This window comes from Vicia villosa, linkage group LG6, assembly GCF_029867415.1.
Source record: "Vicia villosa cultivar HV-30 ecotype Madison, WI linkage group LG6, Vvil1.0, whole genome shotgun sequence".
In the NCBI taxonomy this organism is placed as follows: Eukaryota; Viridiplantae; Streptophyta; class Magnoliopsida; order Fabales; family Fabaceae; genus Vicia; species Vicia villosa.
In genome coordinates this window covers 78,931,105-78,954,057 of record NC_081185.1, presented here as the reverse complement: position 1 = coordinate 78,954,057, position 22,953 = coordinate 78,931,105, and the positions used below count along the sequence as shown (strand labels likewise).

Genomic DNA, 22,953 nt, shown 5'->3' with positions numbered 1-22,953 from the left:
CAATTCAAACATTTTGAAAACAAAGTGAGCTAAGCAATTAAGAGCCCATGGAAAACCATGGATGCAAAGGGTGCCTTACACCTTCCCTTTGTATAACTTACCCCCCGAACTCAAAATCTTTTTAAAAGATCTTTTCCTGTTCTTTTAGTCTTTCTATAAATTGGATAAAATAAAATTTGGTGGCGACTCTTGTTATCCGCAACATTTCTTTAAAAGTCAGTTCACTGTATTACAGAACTGACGACTCTGCTGGGGATGCTTTCGAATAAAAGAGGGGTTACCTTAAAGTTTAGGATCACTTAAATGTTTTCAATTGTTTGCTTTATTTTAAAGGTTGCTTGGGAATTAAATGAAGGACGAATCCTATACCCGGATTCAAGTACACTTATAGGAGTGGCATAGTCATGGCGACCTCTTTTACATATGTGGGAGATGAGTCAATATGAAGTTCACGCTTGAGTTAGGACTCCATAGCTATATGCACACCTTTCTCAAATGGGGGAGGTCTATGTATGTGCCTGTGGGTGCGCCGGAGCTCAAGGACCTTTAGTTACCTTTAACCCATCTTGGCCTTTAGGAAGTAGTGGGGGGACTACTCTTGACAAATGTTGAGAACCTAGTCGCTACCCGATACTACAATTCAGATAGGTTCTTTCTCAAAGTATCATTGCATGATGCGAATGTATCATGTCCGAGGGTGCTTTAGAAGGGCTGACAATTCTGGGTCACTGGTAGAACCCGTTGCTGATTTCTATTTATCCATAGAAGTACCTTTGGGGAAGGGTAGTTACCTGGTCAAACTCCATGCAAGCCTTTAAACTTAAGGACATTTGTGTTACTTGCTTGTGTGTGCTACTAACCCTTCTATTTCCTTGCAGGATTTGCTTGTAGGACATTCGTCCTTATTACCTTATGCTTTACCTATTGTATTGCATTCGCATCACATCATGACATCATAACATCACATGTTAACTAACCCTTTCAAGGATCTTAGAAATTTAGGGCGCACAATTTTAGGTGCTCTTATCAAGGACTGAATTCCCATCAAGGGGCAAGAGGATTTATTTTCCTCTGGCCATATGTCTTCCAATTCAGAGACTCTACGCCTACCAAGGGCAAGAGGATTTATTTTCCTCTTGTCGTGTGCCTTCCAGTTCAGAGACGTCATACCTATCAAGGGGCAAGAGGATTTACTTTCCTCTAGCCATGTACCTTCCAATTCAGAAGTATCCCGAATCAGAGGCGATGACTCACTCGATATGGTGAGCTTAATTCGCAAAGAAGGATGTTCAAAGATGAAAGTCAGAATTCTTCAAACAAAGACGCAACCAATAATTTTCTAACGTCGCAAATTAAATTTCCTATAGATCCTTGAAAACATTTCATTTGCATTCATAACATCGTATAACAGGTTTCTCACAACAGGTATCTCATCCTCTCTTGCTGTTACTTCAGCACAAATGGATTTCGAGCAATCAGTCAAACACCTTCAGGCTCAGAACATCTGATCCCAAACTTTGATTCAGAACTCAGCCAAGGGGCAAGAAGAATTGAAGGCACTCCTATTTTTGGGTACATTTGCAATGCGAGATGTGCTTATTATTCGAACAATCCTGATCATGATGTGAAGGATTGTAGACCGTTGAAGCATGTGATTCAAAACTTAATTTATGACAAGATCATTGATTTCAACTCACCTGAGGAGCCTCATATGGCTGATACGGCAAAGGTCGTAATGAACGCAACCAATCTGATGGGGCATTTCTGATCTTTACACCAGCTCCACAACAACAACGTAAGCTGGATGTACCTAAGAGTCAACTCACCAAGATCAATATGTCATTGGCTCAAGCAAAACCACCTGTTGGTTTTGTTTAACTATAGTGAAATTTCTACTCTCTATATTTCCAGTGACCCTCTATATTTCCAGGTCGGGTGCCCGTCCAAAAATGATCGGATCTATTCTCGTTTTGTCGGGGATAGTTTTGCGATGTACGAGCATGTGTTCAAGGAGCTAGGATTCCGTCTTCCTTTCACCAGTTTTTAAATTGCCTTGCTGGCCGGTCTCAGCTTGGCTCCGTCTCAGTTACATCTGAATGCTTTTGCCTTCATGCGTGCCTTCGAAGTTGTTTGCGACTACCTGGGGATCGGGGCCACTACTGCCCTGTTCGGCCGTTGCTTTCGCGTTCAGAGGCAGTCGGCCGGTGGGCGATTTAGTTGGGTCTCCTTTAAGAATGCCGACCGTAAACTCTTCAAGATTTATGTCGACTCGGTGAAGGATTTCAAAGATCGGTATTTCATTGTCCGTCTTCAAAGCCGGGCAGCGTATACTTCGATGGCTCAGATGGTGACGATCCGTGACGAGGATGTAAGGCCAGAGCGGGACGAGACGGGTGAGGTTAGGACCAAGCTTTGTAACGTGTTCCCTTTCTTCTGGTGCAGGGGCCATTTCGATCTTCCTCTTAAGTGCTATGCTTGCGATGATGCGGATTTGGACGAGCAGGAGACGGCGTCCTACGCGGTCTTGTGCAAGTATGTGGAGAGCTTCTCCCTGACCCAGTGGGTGACGAGGAGTGGTGAGCCCGTATTGGACGAGGATGGTGTAGCGAAAGTCGAGGCGCGGGCCATCAACAAGAAAGCTCTTATGTCCTCCAAGACGCTCGAGGAGACTAGAGCGCTGCTAGGTGGTTTTTAGGATATTTCTTTCTTGTTCTTCTTCAGTAACTTCCTTTGCTAATTTGTTTGTTTTGTTTTTCAGATGTCATACCGTCGAAGGATGAGAAGCTTCTGAAGATAACCCAAGATGCCAAGAGGGTCCGAGCAAAGAGCAATAATCGGTCAGCTGCCTCGGGAGATAATTCAGGGTCGGCTGGTTCTCCTTAGGTGATCGTGGAGGGGGAGAAGACTCTGAAGAAGATGCGCACGGCTGAGGCAGCTCAAGAAGAACCGTCGAATTTGGAACTCGACCGTGGATTCTTGCTCCCTCCCTGCTTCAAGGAGGGCCAGTACTTCGAGAAATATCCTCTGTCTGTCTCCCCGGACGAAGCTCGTCGTGTTGAAGGGATGACTGCCCCTTCCCGCCTCAAACAGCTCGCCAGTGATAGTGTTGTAGTTATGAGGGTCGTGGAGATAGCTCAGGTGCTTGCGAAGGGGGGCACTGTTTCTACCGACGCTTTGAAGAAGGCGGAGTCTGAGAAAAAGGTCGTCGAGGAGGAGGTGGTTAAGCTAAAAGTGACTCGGGAGAAGACGAAGAAGAAGATCGACGATCTCATGAAGCAGAAGGACGAAGAGATGGAGGCGGAGAAGAAAAGGTTTTCTGACCTCGAGCAGTCCTGGGCGCCGACGGCGGAGGAATCTTCGGATGTGGCTGTGCTGAAGACCAGGGCTGAGTTTGTCGATAAAATCGACGACTTGAAGCTCGAGCTTGCCGATATGGCGGAAGCTGGGTTTAAGAGCGCAATTCAGCAGTTGAGTCTTCTGAACCCGGGGCTGAAGACAGACGACATTGGGCTGGCGTCGAGGATTGTGGACGGACAGCTTGTGCCCGGTACTCCTGACGAGGAAGAATGAATTTTTTGGTTTTGATATTTTGGGCCTGCGTGCCCGTGTTTTCTCGGCCTGCGTGCCATTGCTTTTTTCTTTTCTGGATTTTGGGCTTTTGCCCAGCATATTTGGGGCCTGTGTGCCCGTCTATTTTATAATATTCGGATATCACCGGCCAATTTGGTCGAGTTTTAATTATATTCTTGTCTCTGCAAATTCTGTTTATGTTTTGACTTTCCTCTTCGTGCTTAGAATGTTCATTGCTGCAGGAAATTTGTGATCGGATTATGCTTTGTAATCCGGGCGAGTGATATTATACTTAGAAATATTTTGTCATTGGACTATGCTCGGCCTTGGTTGATTTTCCAGGCATGTGGGGTGCGGCCCGGGTGCACAGAGCAGGTGTGCGCTATGAGCGAGTACGAGACCGCGGTCGGGGCCAAGTGCTCGCGACGTGAACGGTCCCATCGCGAGCTGGGGTTCTGCCGTGCAGGTACTGCCACGGTGGGTCTAGGTGTAGGGTTCCCCGTGTAGTCGATTTATTCCTCGGCTGGGAGTTCTGACTGTCGTTGTCGTAGAGTGCTCGCGTTCGTACTATGACGCGAGTCCTTGCCTGGTCGCCCTCTCGTGTTCGAAGTGAGCGCTCGGGGAGTGTTAGCTGTTTCTAGCTGTAATAGCGTCTGAGTTTTTCAGCGTTCCAGGGTCGAGCAAGTTTTTCACCGAGGAGGTTCTCGAGATAATAGGCGTCATTCTCAGTTTTATCATAAACTCGGTATGGGCCTTCCCAGTTTGGGGCGAGTTTGCCTTCGCGCGAGCCTTTCATGTTTCTGCGGAGCACTAGGGCGCCGACTTCGAACTCGCGTTTGATGACTTTGGTGTTATGGCGCAGAGCTATTTGTTGCTTTAGCTTAGCTTCGCGGAGGGAAGACCCCGTTCGGATCTCTTCGACCATGTCGAGTTCTTCCCTCATATCCTCGTCGTTGAATTCTTCTTCGAGGGGTGACTCGGTCCGACGAGAAGGTTCTCGGATTTCCATGGGGATCACGGCTCCGGTGCCATAGGTTAATCTAAATGGGGTTTCGCCTGTGCTCGAATGAGGCGTCGTCCTATATGCCCAGAGCACGCTATGAAGCTCCTCGACCCAAGCTCTCTTAGCTTTGTCGAGTCTTCGTTTTAGTCCTCGGAGGATGACTCGGTTAGCGGCCTCGGCTCTTCTTTTGATCGTGGAGGCCTCCTTCGCGTCAGTCGGCAGTTCGTCTTTTGTGAGGATGTTATACACCGGGGTCATCCAGCAATGGTCGTCGCCTATGGTGAGCACTGGCAGGTGGGGTGCACTCTTATCTACACTTGGCCTTGATAAGATTTCTTGGATCACTGATTTGTTCCCGCCTTTCTTCCTCGTGCTCGCGAGTTTGGACAAGACGTCGGTCCGGGAATTATGCTCTCGAGGTATATACTCGACTTCTGTTCTCACAAAGTTTTTCATTTTCTCTTTGACTAGTGCGAGGTACTCCACGAGGATATCGTTCTTGGCCTGGTAATCGCCGTTGACTTGGGATGCGACGAGCTGGGAGTCAGTGTAGATCTTTACTTCCCGAGCACCCACGTCCTCAGCTAGCCGGAGGCCGGCGAGGAAAGCCTCGTACTCTGCTTGGTTGTTCGAAGTTGTGAAGGATAGAACTAAGGACACCTCAATGATGAGTCCTTCGTCGTTTTCCAGGATGACGCCGGCTCCGCTTCCCGAGCTGTTGGAGGCGCCATCTACGTAGATGGTCCACTTATTCTCGACAGAAGGAGGGGAGGAGGTGATTGAGGTCATCTCGGCCACGAAATCGGCCCGTGCCTGGCTTTCAGTGCTTTCCTATTTTCGTATTGGACGTCGAATTCGGATAGCTCCAAGGACCATTTCAGTATTCTCCCGGCCATAACTGGTCGGCTGAGGAGTTGTTTGATTGGTTGATCGGTGAGGACTTGCTTGAGGTGAGATAGTGCTTGTTCGCACTCGGGTGTAGTTACCGTGCATAGATAAAAATCTATGCACCATGCATAGATTATTATGGACCCTTGGATCATTGGATCGAATTCTAGACATCAATTGTTATTACTCAATACTCACCACTTAATACTCAATACTGGATTAAAAACATGATCCAATGGCTTATGTAGGCTTATGCATGGTGCATAAGTAAAATCCTTATGCATATTAGCCAAAGCCTTCGCACTCCTCGGACCATTCGAAGGTCGCTTCCTTGCGCAACAGTTTAAAGAATGGGAGAGCGTGCTGGGCGGATTTCGCGACGAAGCGGGACAACGCTATGAGCATCACGTTTAAGACTTGGATGGATTTCTTATTTTTAGGTGTGGGGAGTTTCGAGAATACTCGGCATTTGTCCGGGTTGGCTTCTATTCCTCTTTCGGTCAAGTAGAAACCGAGGAACTTCCCTGTCCGGACGCCGAAGGTGCATTTCTCTGGGTTGAAATGCATCTTGCAGGACCTGGCCTGCTCGAATACTCGTTCGAGATGCGTGGTGTGGTCAGTGTCCTCTCGGGTTTTGACGATCATGTCGTCCATGTATACCTCGAGGGTGTCGCCGATTTCTCCCCGGAACACCTTGTTCATAATCCGCTGGTAAGTGGCTCCGGCGTTCTTGAGTCCGAAGGGCATTACATTATAGTAATAGTTGTCCGACTCGGTCATGAATGCCGTGCACTGCTTGTCGCATCTCGCCATGGGGATTTGGTTGTAACCTGAATAAGCGTCCATAAAAGATAACAATTTGTAACCGGCCGAGTTGTCGACCAGTCTGTCAATGTTAGGTAAAGGGTGAGCATCTTTGGGACAAGCCCGATTAACATCAGTAAAATCAACGCACATTCTCCATTTTCCATTAGATTTTTTAACTAGTACAACTTTTGAGAGCCAAGTTGAATACTTGGCCTCAGAAATAAAATTTGCCTCTAGGAGATCTTTTACAGGCTTCTCGGCAGCCTCCGCTTTCTCAGGGGACTGCCGACGCCTACGTTGAACTACTGCCTTCGCGGCTAGATCAATGGAGAGATGGTGGCAGGCGACCTCGAGGTCGATTCCGGGCATTTCAGCTGCACTCCAAGCGAACAAGTCGGCGTTGGCTCGAAGGCAAGCCACGAGTTATTTCCTCGGAAGATCTGGGATGTCTTTGCCGATCTTCACCGCCTTGTAAGGGTTGTCGCCTAGTGGGACGAGCTCAAAGTCGCCGTCCGGGATAGGTAGGACGGGGTGGGCTGTCCTAGGTTGCGGCTCTTTGCCGTTATTTAGTTCTTCTTTCGTGAAGCGAGCGTCGAGGTCGACTGAGCTGACGTTGGTCGGTTGCTGACGGTCTTCTCGAGGTGGCTTGTCTTCGGCTCTTGGCTTCTTGTTGAAGCTGGAGGGAGGGGCGACTAGTTGTAATCCCTTCGTCGACGCGTCGAATATCCTTCTAGCTGCTTCGATGTCGGCGTTGATGGTGGCCACTCATCCCCTTTTCATGTAGAACTTCATCTTGAGGTGTACGGTCGAGGGTACGACCGTAAGTTTGGCTAGAGTGGGGCGTATGATGATGCAGTTGTAGAGGGTCTTGCAGTCGATCACCAGGAACCGTGTCTTAACTTGTCTGGAAGCTTCTCCTTCCCCAAAAGTGACGATCAGTTCGACGTAACCCAGGGTTTTGTGGTCGTTCCGTTGAAGCCCTGAAGGTCGGAACCTACGTATGGAGTGGGATGAGATTCGTCCAGCTTGAGGGTCTGAAAAAGATGAGAATACATGATGTCGACCGAGCTTCCCTCGTCGATCAGGATCCGACGGACATCAAAATTGGCCATCCTCGCACGGACGAGCAGGGGAATCGTGGCGCTTGGGGCTCCGCCGGGGAGCTCTTCCAGATAAAAGGTGATTGGGTCTGATTTCCGCCGAGGTCTGAATTGGCGCTGATCAGCTCGTCAAACTTTCTCTTTACTGAGATGATCGTGAGGGAACCCGGATCTCCGCCGTTAGATATAACCATCGCAGTCGGGAATCCTTCCCATGTGCTGAGAGCGAAGGTCACTCCAACCGAAGGTATGAAGTCCTCTGATCGGGTGACGGACAGGGCAACCTTCAGTGGTCTGCCATCTGGTGAGTTGTCCTCGTCAGAGTTCCTTGGACCTTCTCTTCGGGAAGATTCTCCCTTCTTTGTGTATTTAGAAAGGTGGCCTTCATTAATCAGAGTCTCGATGGCATCTTTGAGGTGTATGCATTCGTCGGTCAGATGCCCGTGGCTCTTGTGATACTTACAGTATTTGGACTTGTCAGTTCCCGGTCTGGTGGGATTCGGCCTCGGGGGTTTGACGTTGGAGTTTTTGAACTCGGTGCTCTTGCATTCGGCCAGAATGCGTTCACGTGAAACGTTCAGGGGGGTGTAGTCATTGAAACGACCATATGGTCCCCTGTGTTCCTTCGTGTCGCGGGGCCTATCGTCTTTCCTTTTTTCCTGGCCTCGGCGCGAAAGTGAATAGTCTTGGCTTGAATTGCGGGCAGTGTCATTGCCTCTTGAAGCTTTCATTGCAGTCGCTTCGCCTTCCTCGAAAGCGATGAAGGCTTGGGCTTTGCGGAGGAGGGCGTGCATGGTGTGCACCTTCTCAAATTTTATGGCCTTCTTGAAGTCGCTTCCGGGGAGGAGTCCTCGCTCTAGGAGATATCTCTTCATATATTCGGTTGTTTGCACCTGGACGGCCTCTTTGTTGAACCTGTCGAGGTACTCTCGGAAAGGATCGTTAGTTTCTTGGATCACGGCTTCGAGGTTCGCTTCAGACTTTGGTTGCCGACGAGAGGCCGTGAAGTGGCTGGAGAAGAGTTTCTTGAGTTCGGACTAGGAGTTGATGGAGTTGGGAGGAAGGTTCCTGTACCAGGCTATCGCTCCTTTCCTGAGTGTGGTCGAAAAGATGCGGCATTTGATAGATCCTCGGACGACGTGGTATTCCATGACGGCTTCGATGCTTTGAATGTGGTCGTCGGGATTTGTAGTTCCATCGTAGAGATCCAAGGTCGGTGGCTTTTCCATTCCTCTTGGGAGACAAGCTCTTCAGATGTCTTCGGACAAGGGGCTGCGGAAGTCTTCCTCGTCACTTGGGCCTGGCGAGGTCGAGTGTCTCTTTCGCCGGGGTTTTACTTGTGTCTTTCCAGAAGTTTTGCGATTGTCTTCGGGAGAAGAACGCTAACGGGTCTTCACCACAATCTTGGCGGGGCCCCGGTGATCTTGTTCGCGAGAAAGGCTTCCAGTTTCTGTCACCTCAGGTTTCTGGTTCCTCCTGCTCTTTCGTGGGGGAGAGCGGGAGTAGGATCTTTGGCGACGGTACCTCTTGGGCGGAGAACGCGAAGACGAGGGTGACCGACGGCGATGCCTCCTCGGCGGGGACCGAGAGGATGAGGGGGAACGCAATCGATAGTGCCTCCGCGGGGGAGATCGTGATCGTCGCTTCCTTTCCAATCTGTCAATCCGCTCACTTTGTTGCTGGATGAGGCGGTTGGTCTGCTTGAGGGTTGCGAGCAAGAGCACAGTTGTGGACTCAGCATCCTCGGGGACGTCGACTTGCTCTTGGTCGTCCTCGTACTGGGTCTTTCGCTTCTGGGAGGTGTGAGTGAAAGAGGAGGCAGGTTGCCCGTCTCTAGAGTCAGCTTCGTTGTTCTGGGCTTGAGCTTGCTCGGTCCTGTTATGGACTTGAGGCTGCTCGTTCCTGTTGTGGATTTGAGACTGCTCGTTCCGGTTGTGGACTTGAGACTGCTCGTTTCTGTTGTTCTGAGCCTGCTCGTCCCTATTGTTTTGGGCTTGAGCCTGCTCGTTCCTAGGGGCTTGGGAGTTCTCGTGCCTTGTTCTCCCATGCCTGTCAGCAGTGGGCTGCTGTCCTTCCCGCTGGTGTCGATTCTGCCCGTCAGTTGTGGCAGCGTGAATGAGGGAATTGAGATGGAAGGGATCAGGAGTTCGGTTTGATCTTTGTTTGTTAAAGATGGGGAAGCTTGTTTCCCACAGACGGGCCACTGATCGTACCTGATCCGAAGGATCGTCAAGGCCTGCTCGGAAGTTGGATCTTTGTGAAGAAAATGGGGGGGGGTGTACCTGCAAGGTACTCCGATGCCAAAGTAAGAAGACTAGCAAAGGAGTGCAAGTACGAGCTAAAGGTTAGAAGAGATTGAATACCTGACCCTCTAGTGAAAGACCGAATTTCCAGGCCCAACTAGGAGAATGTCAGGTTTCCTGGGCGGAAATACCGAAGGTGCGTGAGTGTCCTCTGTCCTGGTTAACCGCTCCGAAGTTTAAGGGAGACGCGGTCTTTTAGGGACCACGTGGACTCCGCATTATTCGGGGGGTTGGAAGTGAAGGAACCCTATAAGGAGAAGGGGTCTTCGGTGGAGAAGGCGCTCGCGGGAGCGCTTGTGCCGATCACCAGATAGCTCGCGGGGAACGCTTGTGCCGGGCACGGTGTAGACGAGCACTTGATTGCTCTTTATGGGACATGGAGTGGTTTGGGCCCCCAAGGTTAAGTGGGCCGAAAGTAGATTGGGCCAAATCTTGACCCAGTCCAGAACACTAACCTTCATTTGTTTTCGAAAAAACCGGTTCCACTTCCACCACCATGACAGCGATGTCGTGGTTGCGATTCTCACGAAATCGTACAGCCGTCGCTTCCTTCATCCTCTTCGTAACTCCACCCTCGTGGTCTACCAAGTCGCCTTTGATTCCGAGCTGGTTACTCTCGAATCAACTGCCTAATCTGCTCCACTATGACCTGCGGTCGTGCTTGTTGCTCTACAATCAGCTGACAAATAGTTCCTTCAAAATTGTTCATCCTATGTTCAATCGTATCAACTCTATTTTCCTTGATGCTTCTAGTAATGACCATTCACTATATACACGCAACCAAGGCTCTAGATACCAAATTGATAGGTTCAATTTAGTGTTTTATGGCATAAATGAGTAAGAACAGAAAAGTAGAAATAGAAAGTGGTGACTTGTATACAAAATACTAGAGTTCAAATGGGATCTAGTAATACAATTAGAAGCAGTAGTATGTAGAAATAAAAATAGAAAGCATAAAGAAGCAAAAGCTGAAAATAGCAGAAGAGCATAAAGAAACTAGCGAGACTCTTAGAAAGGCTTTATCTCTCCCATGAGGATTTCTCCACTCAATTTCTGGCTGCCCTCAATTGTGTCATTCCTCTCATTTATCCTTCAATCCTAGGTTCTCTTTCCACTAGAATTCGGACAGCTGTCCCACCAGCTGTCCATCCCATGTGCAGCCTCTAACATAATTTGTTTTATGTGATATTTCCTTCATTCTCTCTTCCTACCTGTCCTTGCATAAATTTTGCCAAATCTACCAATCATCCCAATCCCTAAATATTTAATCAGTTAAAAAATAATATCTTATTTTTGTTACAGAAACTGCTTACATGAATCCAAGATATTACACAGCAAGTTTATAATTATATTCTTGCCATTTAGCTCTACTAATAATGTTAACCAGGACTACAAACTATTGTTGTGATTTATGAACAAAAAATGAATCAATGAACTAATGATACATATATTTTCCCTTACATTTTTCCTTACAAGTATAGAAACTTCTTGGTACCTCTGTTGCATCAAGTCCTCTTATTAAGTATAGATGATTCTCCGACAAAACTCAGACCCACCAATTCGACGGGCACATATTTTACAGCTTTTATGCACAATGCCGAAAGCACAAGCCATGCCAAATCCTTATAGTAAAAAGGATTTGTATGCAGTTCAACCGCACGAAGTCATCAGTTATGCATTTAACTTGTAAAGCTACAAGTTGTCGTCCATCTCATCTGGTACATGTAATTTCTCAATGGCAGCCTGTTCAAAATGAATAAGATATTTAAGTTGCATAAGAAAAATATGACAATAGCTACATTCCAACACAATCAAGAGTATCCATCAGTATATGAAATGCATTAGTAATAACTTGACCATATCACCTTAATAGCTGCGGCATCTGTTGTGGAAGGTTTCAAATCCAAAGCAATACCATAATGAAGCATTGCTTTCTCATGCATGTTACGCCTTTTATAGATTCTTCCCATTAAAGCATAGACACTACTTTCGCGGGGAGCATACTCTTTAAGCTCCTCTAGGACTTCCAGAGCCTCGTCGAATTTTTCCAAGCTCATTAGTATATTGGCCTTTTGATACATTGGAACGGGATTTTTCTTATCTGCCAAAATAGCCTTCTCCATTACCACCAGTGCTTCTTCACTTCTCTGTCATATCATAGAAGATAGCACAAATTTAATATTCTGGATGCAAATCACAAGCAGAAGATGTGTAGTTCTTTACAATCAGTGTAGCAAGAGATGAACCTTTAAAGCGTGCAAAGCAGTACCAAGGTATGACAATATAACAGATGAACGTGGATTAATTTGGAAAGCCATTTGGAAATGGTGTTCCGAGAACTCAAATTTCTCTTGGCGAAGATATACCATTCCAAGTCCATACCAAGCATTGTAGTGCCTTGCATCAACCCTGAGTGCACTCTGGTAGCATCTGATTCCATTCTCAAAATCTTCTAGTGCAACATACCTGAGGGGCAACACATTAGAAGTCAATAAAAAGTTACTGATAAATGAAAGACAAGAATTGAGAAAAACATAAAAGCAAAATGCAAAGAAAAATGCAAGAACTGTACTTAATGTGTCTATTCTCTTTTTCTCTTGTAAAATTAGACCAAGAGCCTCATGTACCATTAATCGTGGAGAGAGGAAGCCCTCTAACTCTCAACTAACTCCTACATCCTTTTACATCCCTTTCCCAGTTAATTAAACAGCAAATTATCGGACACCAATTCTCATGAATTATAAAATTATGATAAGACAATGTTCATACTCGTGCCCACAAAGGGTGTGTGCATATGCAAATCTGGGATTTAGTTGCACAGCTCTTTGGAAAGTCTTCAGTGCAGTTTCATGATCTTTCTGCAGGCTGTAGCAATTGCCCATGGCGCACCTGCCAGAGCATTCAACAATAATGATAAACCAGCATAAATTATAATAGAGAACTTACAAATAATTATAAAAAAAATGTTTCAACTCAAGCTCTAATCTGTCAAAATTGCATTTCTATGGTTCTGAAGTAGAAGGCAAAAGTTATGATGATGATTATATTGAATAAAACTGCTTAGTAAGTGATGGATAACAATTAGTGAAAATGACTTTTACGGGTTAAAAAATCTTAGTCTGGATATATGACATTCAGCATACTGAATAATCACCAAAAAAAAAAAGTTTCATAGAAGCCTACCAAGATTGTGGAGCTAAGCGATCACTATGTACTAGTTCCTGAGCCAGGTAGCTTAACTTCATATCTTCCTTTAGATGCTACACCAGAGAAAATTTAGTCTTTGGTCAAGCAGTAAGAATGCAGGAATGCATTTAAAGTTTAAGCATGAAACAAAGCAGGACGCTTAACAAATACAACAAAGAAATATAACAATAAAAGATTGTCACGCATTAATCATCATGGTCTATCAATTTCTAAAATCGTCAATTCACCATTATTGGCAATGCCATGATTTCCATATCAAAAGGCTTTAATAGTCGCATCAACCATGAATTCCAAATGCTACAGAGAAAAACAGATCACATGCTTTATTCATTTTTTTTATGGTTAAGAAAGAATATTCAGTGGTCTTTTAGGAATATTTCACATTTCATCACAATTCATGATTTGTTTCCTTGTTCATTTAGGATTATGACAAAAGGTATTAGTTCTAACACTCGCACACACTAAACTTCATTGAAGTAGATAGATAAAATACAATACAAACTCACATAAAGGACTGTTGAGTATACATCCATTGCTTCCAAATTATACGGCGTAATCTGCCGAGCAAGACCAAAGGCTCGATCAGCTTCTAAATAATCAAACTCACAGTACACTTTTCCAACCTGGTTAAAACATCCGAATATAGTAACAGATTGTTAATGATATGCACCTGAAATAATCTCTAGCACAAAGACTATTTTAGTATATTATAATCATATTATATAAAAAATAAAAATAAAAACTATCTTCATCTAATAGCTCAAATAGTTGGTCCAAGACATGTAATATGCCTGTATAGGCTATGGCTAAATGGTATAAAGTACAATCCTTATCATTTTCGTCTTTCTATTAAAATATTGAATTTCAGCATTAGACTGGTGGAACTACACATTGCATGCACATAAGTTAAAACATCTAATTTTGATACTATGAGCACGCAAATATTGGACGACTAGCATACACCATATCAGACTAAACTTCCTTCCATAGGAGCAGGCTCCATCAAGGTAGAGCTAGATTTCAACTCATTAGTGTTGAGTCCATTCATTGCTTTGGGCCTAATGGGTTTATGTTGGAAACTATGAGGTTGAGAGTTGAGAGCCATGGTTGTCAAGATCTCGATCTAGGTCTTAAAATCTTAAGATTTTACTATCTCACTCACCCCCAACGATCCCGATCTTAAGTAAAATCTTGTGTTGTAGTCAAATTGTGAAAATAAATCCTAAAGTCGTTGATTTTGTGCGATCTTTGCCAGTTTCGGCCATGATTGACTGTTTTCTGGTCACCACCATTAAAAGGTGAGAAGGATGACAAGATGTAAAGGCGAGCAACAATTACGGTTCGGCGGGACCAATTGAAAAGAAGTTTTAAATTTAGGGTTTAGAGAATAAACATCTCACTTGTAGGGTTAGTTTTAACTAATTGACTTATGATAATCCTAGAAAATTGACCAAATGTGTCCCCAATGTCTAACAAATGTTCCATGTGGTAGTAATAAAGTATAAAAACTCAATAATATATGTCTAAAGAGTATGAAAGTCATTTTCTCACAAATACACTTGTCTACTAACATATATCATGTAAAAGTAATTCAAATATATACTACTATTTTTTCATTTTACTATGATCTTACGATTTTTGTTGCGATCTTATGTTTTACGATCTTGCTATCCCCTCTCAATCTTACAAAAATAATTGGGCAGGATCATCCGATCGTAATTACGATTTTATATTTTACGACTTTTCTATTCTTTCTCAATCTTGACTACCTTGGTTGAGACTAATACAACATTATTTGTCGGCCTCCTTTGCACATGGGTTCACATTCGGATGTTAGATGCATCTGTGGAGTCCAGTGCTACAACTATGAGGTTAATGTTTTATGCACTTGAAACTTGAAAGCATTGTCATTTACCTGTTGCATTTTGGGTGTTCTAAAAAACACGGAATCACTTTCATTTAATGCATTCTAGGGGAAATAACCATGATTTTGTACTTTTTATCTTTAATAAGTTCTCAAAGTTAAAATTCTGGGAGGACTCACGAATTTGTAAGCAAAATAACCCATCATACCTAGGTCCTAAACTTGTATGATTCTATAAATTAGGTGAGAGTTACACAATCATGAACTGCAAGAATACCTAGGAAAGACCATTAAATAATAGCAAGGCAACCAATATTACCTGGGAAAGAACCCAGCCAGTATTGTAATGCTTATATGGAAGTTTCAGATAGGTTTCCAGTGCATCCTGTTCCACCAATAAAAACATATTAGAAAATTGAATGCTATCAACGAAGTATTTTGTTAATTTATTTTTCTCCTTTCATATTCATGATTAAAAAAATAGTAAATATATGATTATATTATAAATTATAAATAACCTTTCTGCATAAGCAATAATTAATACCTGGCACCTATACAAGCAGGCAAGTCTAAAACCTTCACCAAGAACTCTTAGAAGGGTCAGTATTTCAGAAGCACCGGTGATGACTTCAGAACCACTTAATACTTGTCCACCAACCGGAATATTCGCTGCATCCGGTTCATAAGATTTAGCTTCTATGGTAGGGAAGGAACTAGAAGTTGCTGATGTAATATTTAAACGAGAATCATCTAAAATGTCATTATGAATTCCTGAAGAAAAAGAAATGACAACTCATTAAGTATCTATAAATAGCTGCTCGGAAATATTTTAAATTAGAATATTAACATTAATATTATGTTAGAAGTCTTAATAAGTTAATAGATACTGCCCTATCAGTACAGCATCAATACTTGATCTAGACAATCAGAATAAATCATACTAGATAAGTATTTTGCTATAGATGTAACATATAAATTATCTGGACTCTAATTTTAGCATGGTATCAAAGTGATATTATCATCCACCACTTTTTTTGTCACAGTTTGTCACAGAATTTCTCAAAATTGAACTTGTTTGTTTGGTATCCTATCTAAACTTTGGTTTACCTTAACCCCATTGTCTCATCTGAGTTTTCCTACCCACCTTTTAGGGCATAATCATACTTTATCTTCATTTTTCACCACGACTACTAGAGTTCTTATTTCAGCACAAAAACACACTTTGTGTCACTGTTTCAACAAAAATACTCACCCATTTTTATTGGTCTGAGTTTTCCTACCCACTTTTTAGGGTATACTTTATCCTCATTTTTCACCACGATCATTAGAGTTCTTATTTCAGCATAAAAACACACTGCGTCACTGTTTCAACAAAAATACTCACCCACTTTTATTGTCAGCCACCAACCTACTTTTATATTACTTCTGTTTAAAAAATAGTTGCCCACTTTTATTGTCTGCCACCAACCTAATTCTCTCTGGTGTCATTTTCAGCAAGCATCAATTTTTCTTAAACACACAGTGCTCATCGGTATTCAGGTCTCTAACTAGCTCTTCTCTGATAATGTTCGTTCACATTTAACAGCTCACATTCTCCTAATCTTGATCTAATGCATTTAGTTATTTTTTCCTGTTAATTCCATTAACCGCCCTTTAATCCAGGTTCCGATCAAAAGGGTGTTTAGAGTAGTAGTAGACTAGTAGTAGTATTAATCCGAATAGCAACACGAAGCAGTCAAATACAAGATTTTTTGGGGAGGATTACTCGACATATTCAGAACTGATAGTTATGGTCTTATCATCTTAGATGCATCTTTACACATCTATGAAGGATAAAATTCCTCAAAACAATAGTGTGTATAAAGGATAACATTCCTCAAAGACATTATACAATAATAAAATAGTGCTGCATATAAAGATTCATCACCTTCACCTATGTTTTCATTGGCCCATGATTGTCCCTTGCGAACTGTCACAGAACGAAATGCCATTGAGCTAAGCTTTGACCCACCAAGATGCTTAGAAGTGTAACTAGTTCCATTTCCAGATACAGTTGCTGTATTAGGATTTGCATTTACACTAGCATCACCTGAGAGTCTCAAACTACGTCGGGGACCAGAATCAGAAAATAATCTTCCAGAAATCTGAAACAAAAAATTACAAGGAATATTAACAAATGAGAAACAAGGTAACATAATCAATAACACTTTAGCATTAAACATGATGTACAAAAACATAAGATACTTGCTTACATGATCAACTATTGAACAAATTTTATGATAAATTCAGTCACATGTGACGGAAAACATATTTGAAACAATACCTTATCAGAGTGATGCCGGACACAACATAGTACATAAAAACTAGAATGCATAATAACACAGAGAGCTGAGATGTTGAGGAGATACAGGAAATTAAAGAACTAAACTATGTGTGTAAGATATAAAACCGTTCATATATTAATTCTCATCTAAGAAGTTTTTTAAATGATCAGAGGCTCAAAACCCAAGTGGTCCAAAGTGATCCTTGTTGTCCTAGCTTTTCGAAATAGAAGTTATATTTCAACACATGGTTGGGTGGGTTTGTACATCATTCACACTTCAAGTCCAAAGGGATGTAGCATAGGAGACATGTTAGATATAAAATTGTTTACTTTCTTTCACCAAATAGCTTTAGCATTTGGGATCATTGGTTTATGGCAACACATATGTTTGGTTTTAGTTGTTTCACTTTTGGAAAAGGAGAAAAAAAAGCTTTTTTGCCAAGAACTCTTTCTTAAACAATTTGATCATAAGGTATTTTTCAAAAGCAAAAAAAAAACACAACAACCAAACCTTGTTCCCTAGGGGAAACATTAAAGGAAGCAGAAAGCAAAAGATTTATAGCTAACAATTCCTCAACCTTTCTTAACTTTCCTTCATCCACAAACTTCCTTCGAGGAGCTTGAATAGTAGAGTTCACTGTTGATCTAGGAGAATTTTCAGCACTTTGTGTGCTCATATTTGAGCCATTTGACTGCACATTCCTACACAAAGGGGGTGGAGCAACACCTGACAACTACAAAAGATTTGAAAACTATATATCAACAATGTGAAAGAAAAATGGGATCAAGCCCGTTTTCATTAGACCAAGGAACCCATACAATATTTATGGAATAATAGAAGACACTTTTTTATCAATATTTCTGAATTTACCTGAGCATTTTGAAAATTATATAAACTGAGGTTTGATAAGTAGTTTAGCTTATTCACAATTCTTAACAAAAAGTAACATATTCAAACAATAAAAAATTAGATGAATTTAGCCAATTACCTGTGTCACCATTGGAGACGGCGTATTATAAAATGATATATTAGACAGACCACTACTAACTGGTTGACCCGAAGTTCCTCCTAATATAGGTGCCCCGTGATGGTTTCCAGGATCTTTTTGACCTTGCTTTAGTTTCGATTGCCTTGGACTTGTCTCTTCTGACACACAATGTCTTGTGTCAACTAAATTACAATCCGCAGATGATGAATGCATCTTTGGAGAGGTTGAGCAATTTAGGTATTGTTTTTGTATACAAAGAGCAGCTGCTTCGCCAAAAAATGCAGTTGCTTCTTCAGCAGCACCTAAATATTCAGAAAACAGTGAGCTGTTAATGAGGATGATAATAGCATAATGAAATGGGGGAAGAATATAACTAAAACATCGAATGTATTTTGCTATAAAATTAACGAAAACTTTTAAGTCATGAAAAATCAAAGCATTGGATACATATTACCAGCCACGTAAAGTTCAATATCTAAGATTTTAAAATGAGGGGGAAAATTCCAAAATTAATCAAGAAATTCCATCAAACCTAAGCACTCGTTGAAATATGAACCGCATAACATTACAGACTAGAAAGAAGCTCTAAAAACTAGGATGTCTCCAATCAATTCGCACTTCATCAAATATGCCCAATGATCACCAGAAATAAGGTGAAAATCATCTTAAATACCTAATATGCACAACTCTTCATATGCTGCCCACATTAGAGGATCCATTGACAGTGCCTGCTTAAAATGATGTATGGCACTTTTCCTTCTGTCAGTGTATCTGAAAAAGAGAATATCAATCAAAGAGAATATATAAGGATGAATTTATCCCTCTCACACACACATTATATACACCAATGTTAGGAACCCAGATTCAAGAAAATAGAAATTGTATTATTAATTAAAAAACAGTAACAATTGCAGATGATAAACCCCCTGCAATCCCAGAACTAAGCTCTACAAAGAAGAGACAATTCTCTCTCTATGCCCAACCCTAAGGTTCTATAGTACAAATGATACTCAGTAATCCCTAATTTCCCTTTCATCCACCTCATATACTCCCCCTCATGTGTAAATTCCCCACTCTCTCTAACCAACTTGCCAGCTCAGCACTTCCCCTCTCTACTTGGGCCTCTTTCTCTTAATGGGTCCTATTAACCACCCAGTATTTTTCATGAATGTAATTCTTACCAATTCAATTGTTATAGATCATAACTTTCATGTAAAATTTTGAAAATCATTAAGAAGGTAATCAAAAGTTCATATTTTTATGTATTTTGACAATTGATCGTAAGAATAATAAGCAACCTGTAAATGAGCCCTAATAGATGATGACCAGCTGAACCGTTCGGAACCTACACATTAAGGAAAGAAATCAAAAAGTAGTCAATCAACTTCTAGTACATACACTGACAACCTATAACTTTAATTAAAACAATTTCAAGCAAAGTAACGTGCAGAACCAACGTATTATGTTATTAATAGTTGATAGCAAATGAGACTAAGAATAAAACAAAAGATGAAAAATCACATCCGATCAATTTCAGACGAATATACTAGAGCCACCCACATGCTTTTACAAATTTTGTTAATAGATTGGAAAACATTTCTTAATCTAAAATACGTTATAAATTATGCTTTGTACCTCAGCATTAGGCTCATTAGCAGGACATAATGCTGCTTCAGCTTCTTTAAGAAGATCCATCTGAAAGCATGATATTGCAAACAAGTACCGAGATTGAGCCATTTGTGTTCCTTCAATCAATAAAGACAAAATGAATAACTAGAGACATTCAGTGTGAAGCACTGCAACAAGATAATGACAAACAAAGGGGAAAACAATTGTCTATTAAAATAAAATTCAGGAAACAAAATATGAATGGTAAATTGGTGATATCTAAAAAACAATTATGTAATAAAAGGAAATTAAGGAAACAGAACATGAAAGGTAATATCTAAAACAAACAGGGCAAACGTGACTCTAAAAGAGGTTGGTACCTAAATATTGAAAGAGACATACCCTTTAAAATATGGTATGCAGAATGTGCTTGATTACTCTGCAAGTAGCAGCCGGCCAACAATTGGAGATTTGTCTGAATAGCATACAAGAAATATAATTATTAACAATACCATGGAAAGAATAAAGACAATTTTCAACAAGTGATGCGGAATATACACTCAAACAAAGGACCGGTCATGAACAATAAGTAACAGTTGAAAAAGTTTGATAGAAACTGAGCTACAAAGTACAAATTAATAGTAATGATGGACTATTATTTATGGCAGAATATGCTTACAAAAGCAAAGCTGACACATAATTCCAAATACTATAGAGAATACGTAACTTAAACATAAATTTTCTTAATTTAACCTCATATTTTCGTAAGAAAAATTTCTTTACATATTTAAAGATATATTGGTTCTCCATAAATCAATATCTGTTTATTCACACTCTTGCATTTGATAACTAGAACAGAGTAAATCTAAGATGCAGGATCAGAATAGACCTAAGAGGGCCACGAGCTCAGACTAAGAATTTAGGGGACTAGAATAATATCTTTATACACTTCATCCCTACCAAACCTCGTGTTTGGGGGCTGGTGGGCCGAAGTAAACCTAAGAAGGCCATGTGCCCAAACAAAGGAGTGTTGAATAAACATGGACTTTGAACCAATACATAACTCCAACCAGGTAAACAAGAGAACAAGAGGTCACCACCATGTCATGCCATGTCAGAGTATACAAACAATTCGATCATAAATAAATGGTTTAGGCAATAAACCAAATCATTTGTTTCTCTATCTATACTTATCATACGCTACACACCCAAAAGAAATCATACACCTAGGGTCTCATATCTAGCTCACTGCTAGCAGAGCACTACGCCAATTCTTTAATATATTCACCTTGAAATTTATCAAAACATAATTCTCTACAAAGAAAAATACTAAATGTTGCACAATTCTCTACAACGAAAAATACCAAATGTTATCTCCATCTATGCTACACTGTTTATTCTTATGTTTGTTTGTTACTGTCCAACATTTTGCAAGTAGGACTATATCACCTGCTTCTTATGTCTGTTCGTTACCGCCCAATATAATTGTATGATCATATTCTTATGTTGCTTCTAAGGCTAGTCTCCAATCTCTCAATTAAATCCTCCTTCAATTCTCTAAGTAGGACTATATCATCTGCAAAAAGCATATATCCTTCTTCCACTCCTTGTCTACGGTAATTCTCATCCTATTTTCCAATCTAACCTTGTCGGTGTACCAAAATTTAAATTCCAAATTGTCTAATCCTTTCATCTTTTCACCCGTCCACTTAGTTTCTAATAGGCACATAAAATTCATCTTCCTCCTAACCATAGTGTCAAATATTTTCATAGATTTTCCAATAAGTGTCTCTATTCCATGTTCCAAAACTAACCCAACTCTCAAGAACTTACTTCTTTACCCATACCCATTCAGGAAAAATGTGGGAACCCTTACCTACTAACTTTACCGCATCCAAACGACAAAATAAACAAATTTTACCGGAACAAGTAATCACATTTCACTATTTTTCCACATCACTTCTTAAAATATGATCATACAATTACACATTGCAGCATTAGAAGAACGAAATATAAACTTCAAACTGATATTTATAACAAACCTACAATACCCAAATCTAAACTACACAATGGCATTTTCAAGTCAGATGAAATGTCTTCTTCAAACTTCTTGTGAGCATAATTAAAGGTACAAAGTAGTAGGCAGCACAAAATACCATCAATTCCTAAAATTCAGATTTACACTAAGCTAAAAGAAAAAAGTGCACCCTAAATCATCTGAAAAATTAAACTACCACTATGAAAAGAGAGATGAATCAATTAGAAACACCGATCTCGATGTAAACGGAACTGAATAACAAATCAGCGAATATTTTCGTCTCCATTTAGATTTTCTCGGAGGAATCAATTGCTTAAACAGAGAGATGAAAAATACCTCGGAGGGAAATTCGGCGCAGAGACGGTGGGAGAGGAAGATGGCGTTGGAGTGCATGAAATGGCATAGACTTTTTTGAACACAATCGACGAGTATTGCTTCCATAGCTGAGAATCGATCTTCACTGCTTCTTCGTTCCTAAATTTCAATTTGAGAGAGAGATTTTTTGATATTTTTGATTTCGATTTGATTCAAAAATGGAATAGTTGTTTGTTGTAGCATGTGCGCTTTGTCTCTCATTTCAAATTAGGTCAAGTGGTTTTATTCAATTATCATCTCAATTGTTCCGTTGGTACTTTGTACGTACCATAAAATAATATTTTGAGTAAAATATTAATTCAATAAAAAAAATTATTTTTTGACACAATAGATAATTCATCAAACCATCTATTTTCAAATTAGTGGGATAATATTACTATAATAGTTTTATTAAAATATTAGAGTAAAATTAATTTAGAGGTACTTTACATATCTTGTTAAACTGACCATTAAAAGAACATATCCGTTAAATTCAATAATGTAATAATATCATGCTAGTGATGGTAGTTTTTGTTTTAAAATTCCAATGATCGACTAGATTAAAAAAAAATCTAATAAAAAAATAGAATTACCTTGGTGTCAAAGTTTAATTTGACATTAAATTTCAACCGTTAAAAGAATTGATGAAATAATTATATTAAATGAAATAAATTAATAAAAAATATATAGTCTATTTTGTTTTCTAAAAAATAGACTATTTACATAATCGTATGATCGAGTACTATTAGAACTCGTTTGGTGCGCAGGATATGATAGAGACATAATAGGATATCAAGCAGGATAAGTAGGGGTGATCGCGGTGCGGTTTGGGCGGTTTTGACGAAAAAAATCATCCGAATCGCAAGAAAAAAAATCGTGCGGTTTGGTTTGGTTCGGTT

General features: G+C 41.0%; 1 protein-coding gene across 2 annotated transcripts; it reads right to left on the bottom strand.

Moving 5' to 3' along the window:
* Positions 1-10,943: 10,943 nt before the first annotated feature.
* On the bottom strand, positions 10,944-22,296 carry LOC131609265 (cell division cycle protein 27 homolog B-like). Of its 2 annotated transcripts, XM_058880946.1 has the most exons (16): positions 22,037-22,296; positions 20,065-20,137; positions 19,690-19,799; positions 19,353-19,399; positions 18,728-18,825; positions 18,055-18,356; positions 17,644-17,799; positions 16,670-16,886; positions 15,287-15,513; positions 15,062-15,127; positions 13,385-13,501; positions 12,855-12,931; positions 12,441-12,560; positions 11,918-12,137; positions 11,537-11,818; positions 10,944-11,414 (listed from the first exon to the last, which is right to left on the bottom strand). In XM_058880946.1, the coding sequence occupies exons 1-16, from the start codon at positions 22,139-22,141 to the stop codon at positions 11,364-11,366; spliced, it is 2,268 nt and encodes a 755-aa protein (XP_058736929.1). In that variant the 5' UTR covers positions 22,142-22,296; the 3' UTR covers positions 10,944-11,363. The 2 variants fall into 2 exon arrangements, with proteins under 2 accessions (XP_058736929.1, XP_058736930.1); XM_058880947.1 differs by lacking the exon at positions 22,037-22,296 and having other exon boundaries at positions 20,043-20,127.
* Between the last annotated feature and the right edge of the window lie 657 nt (positions 22,297-22,953).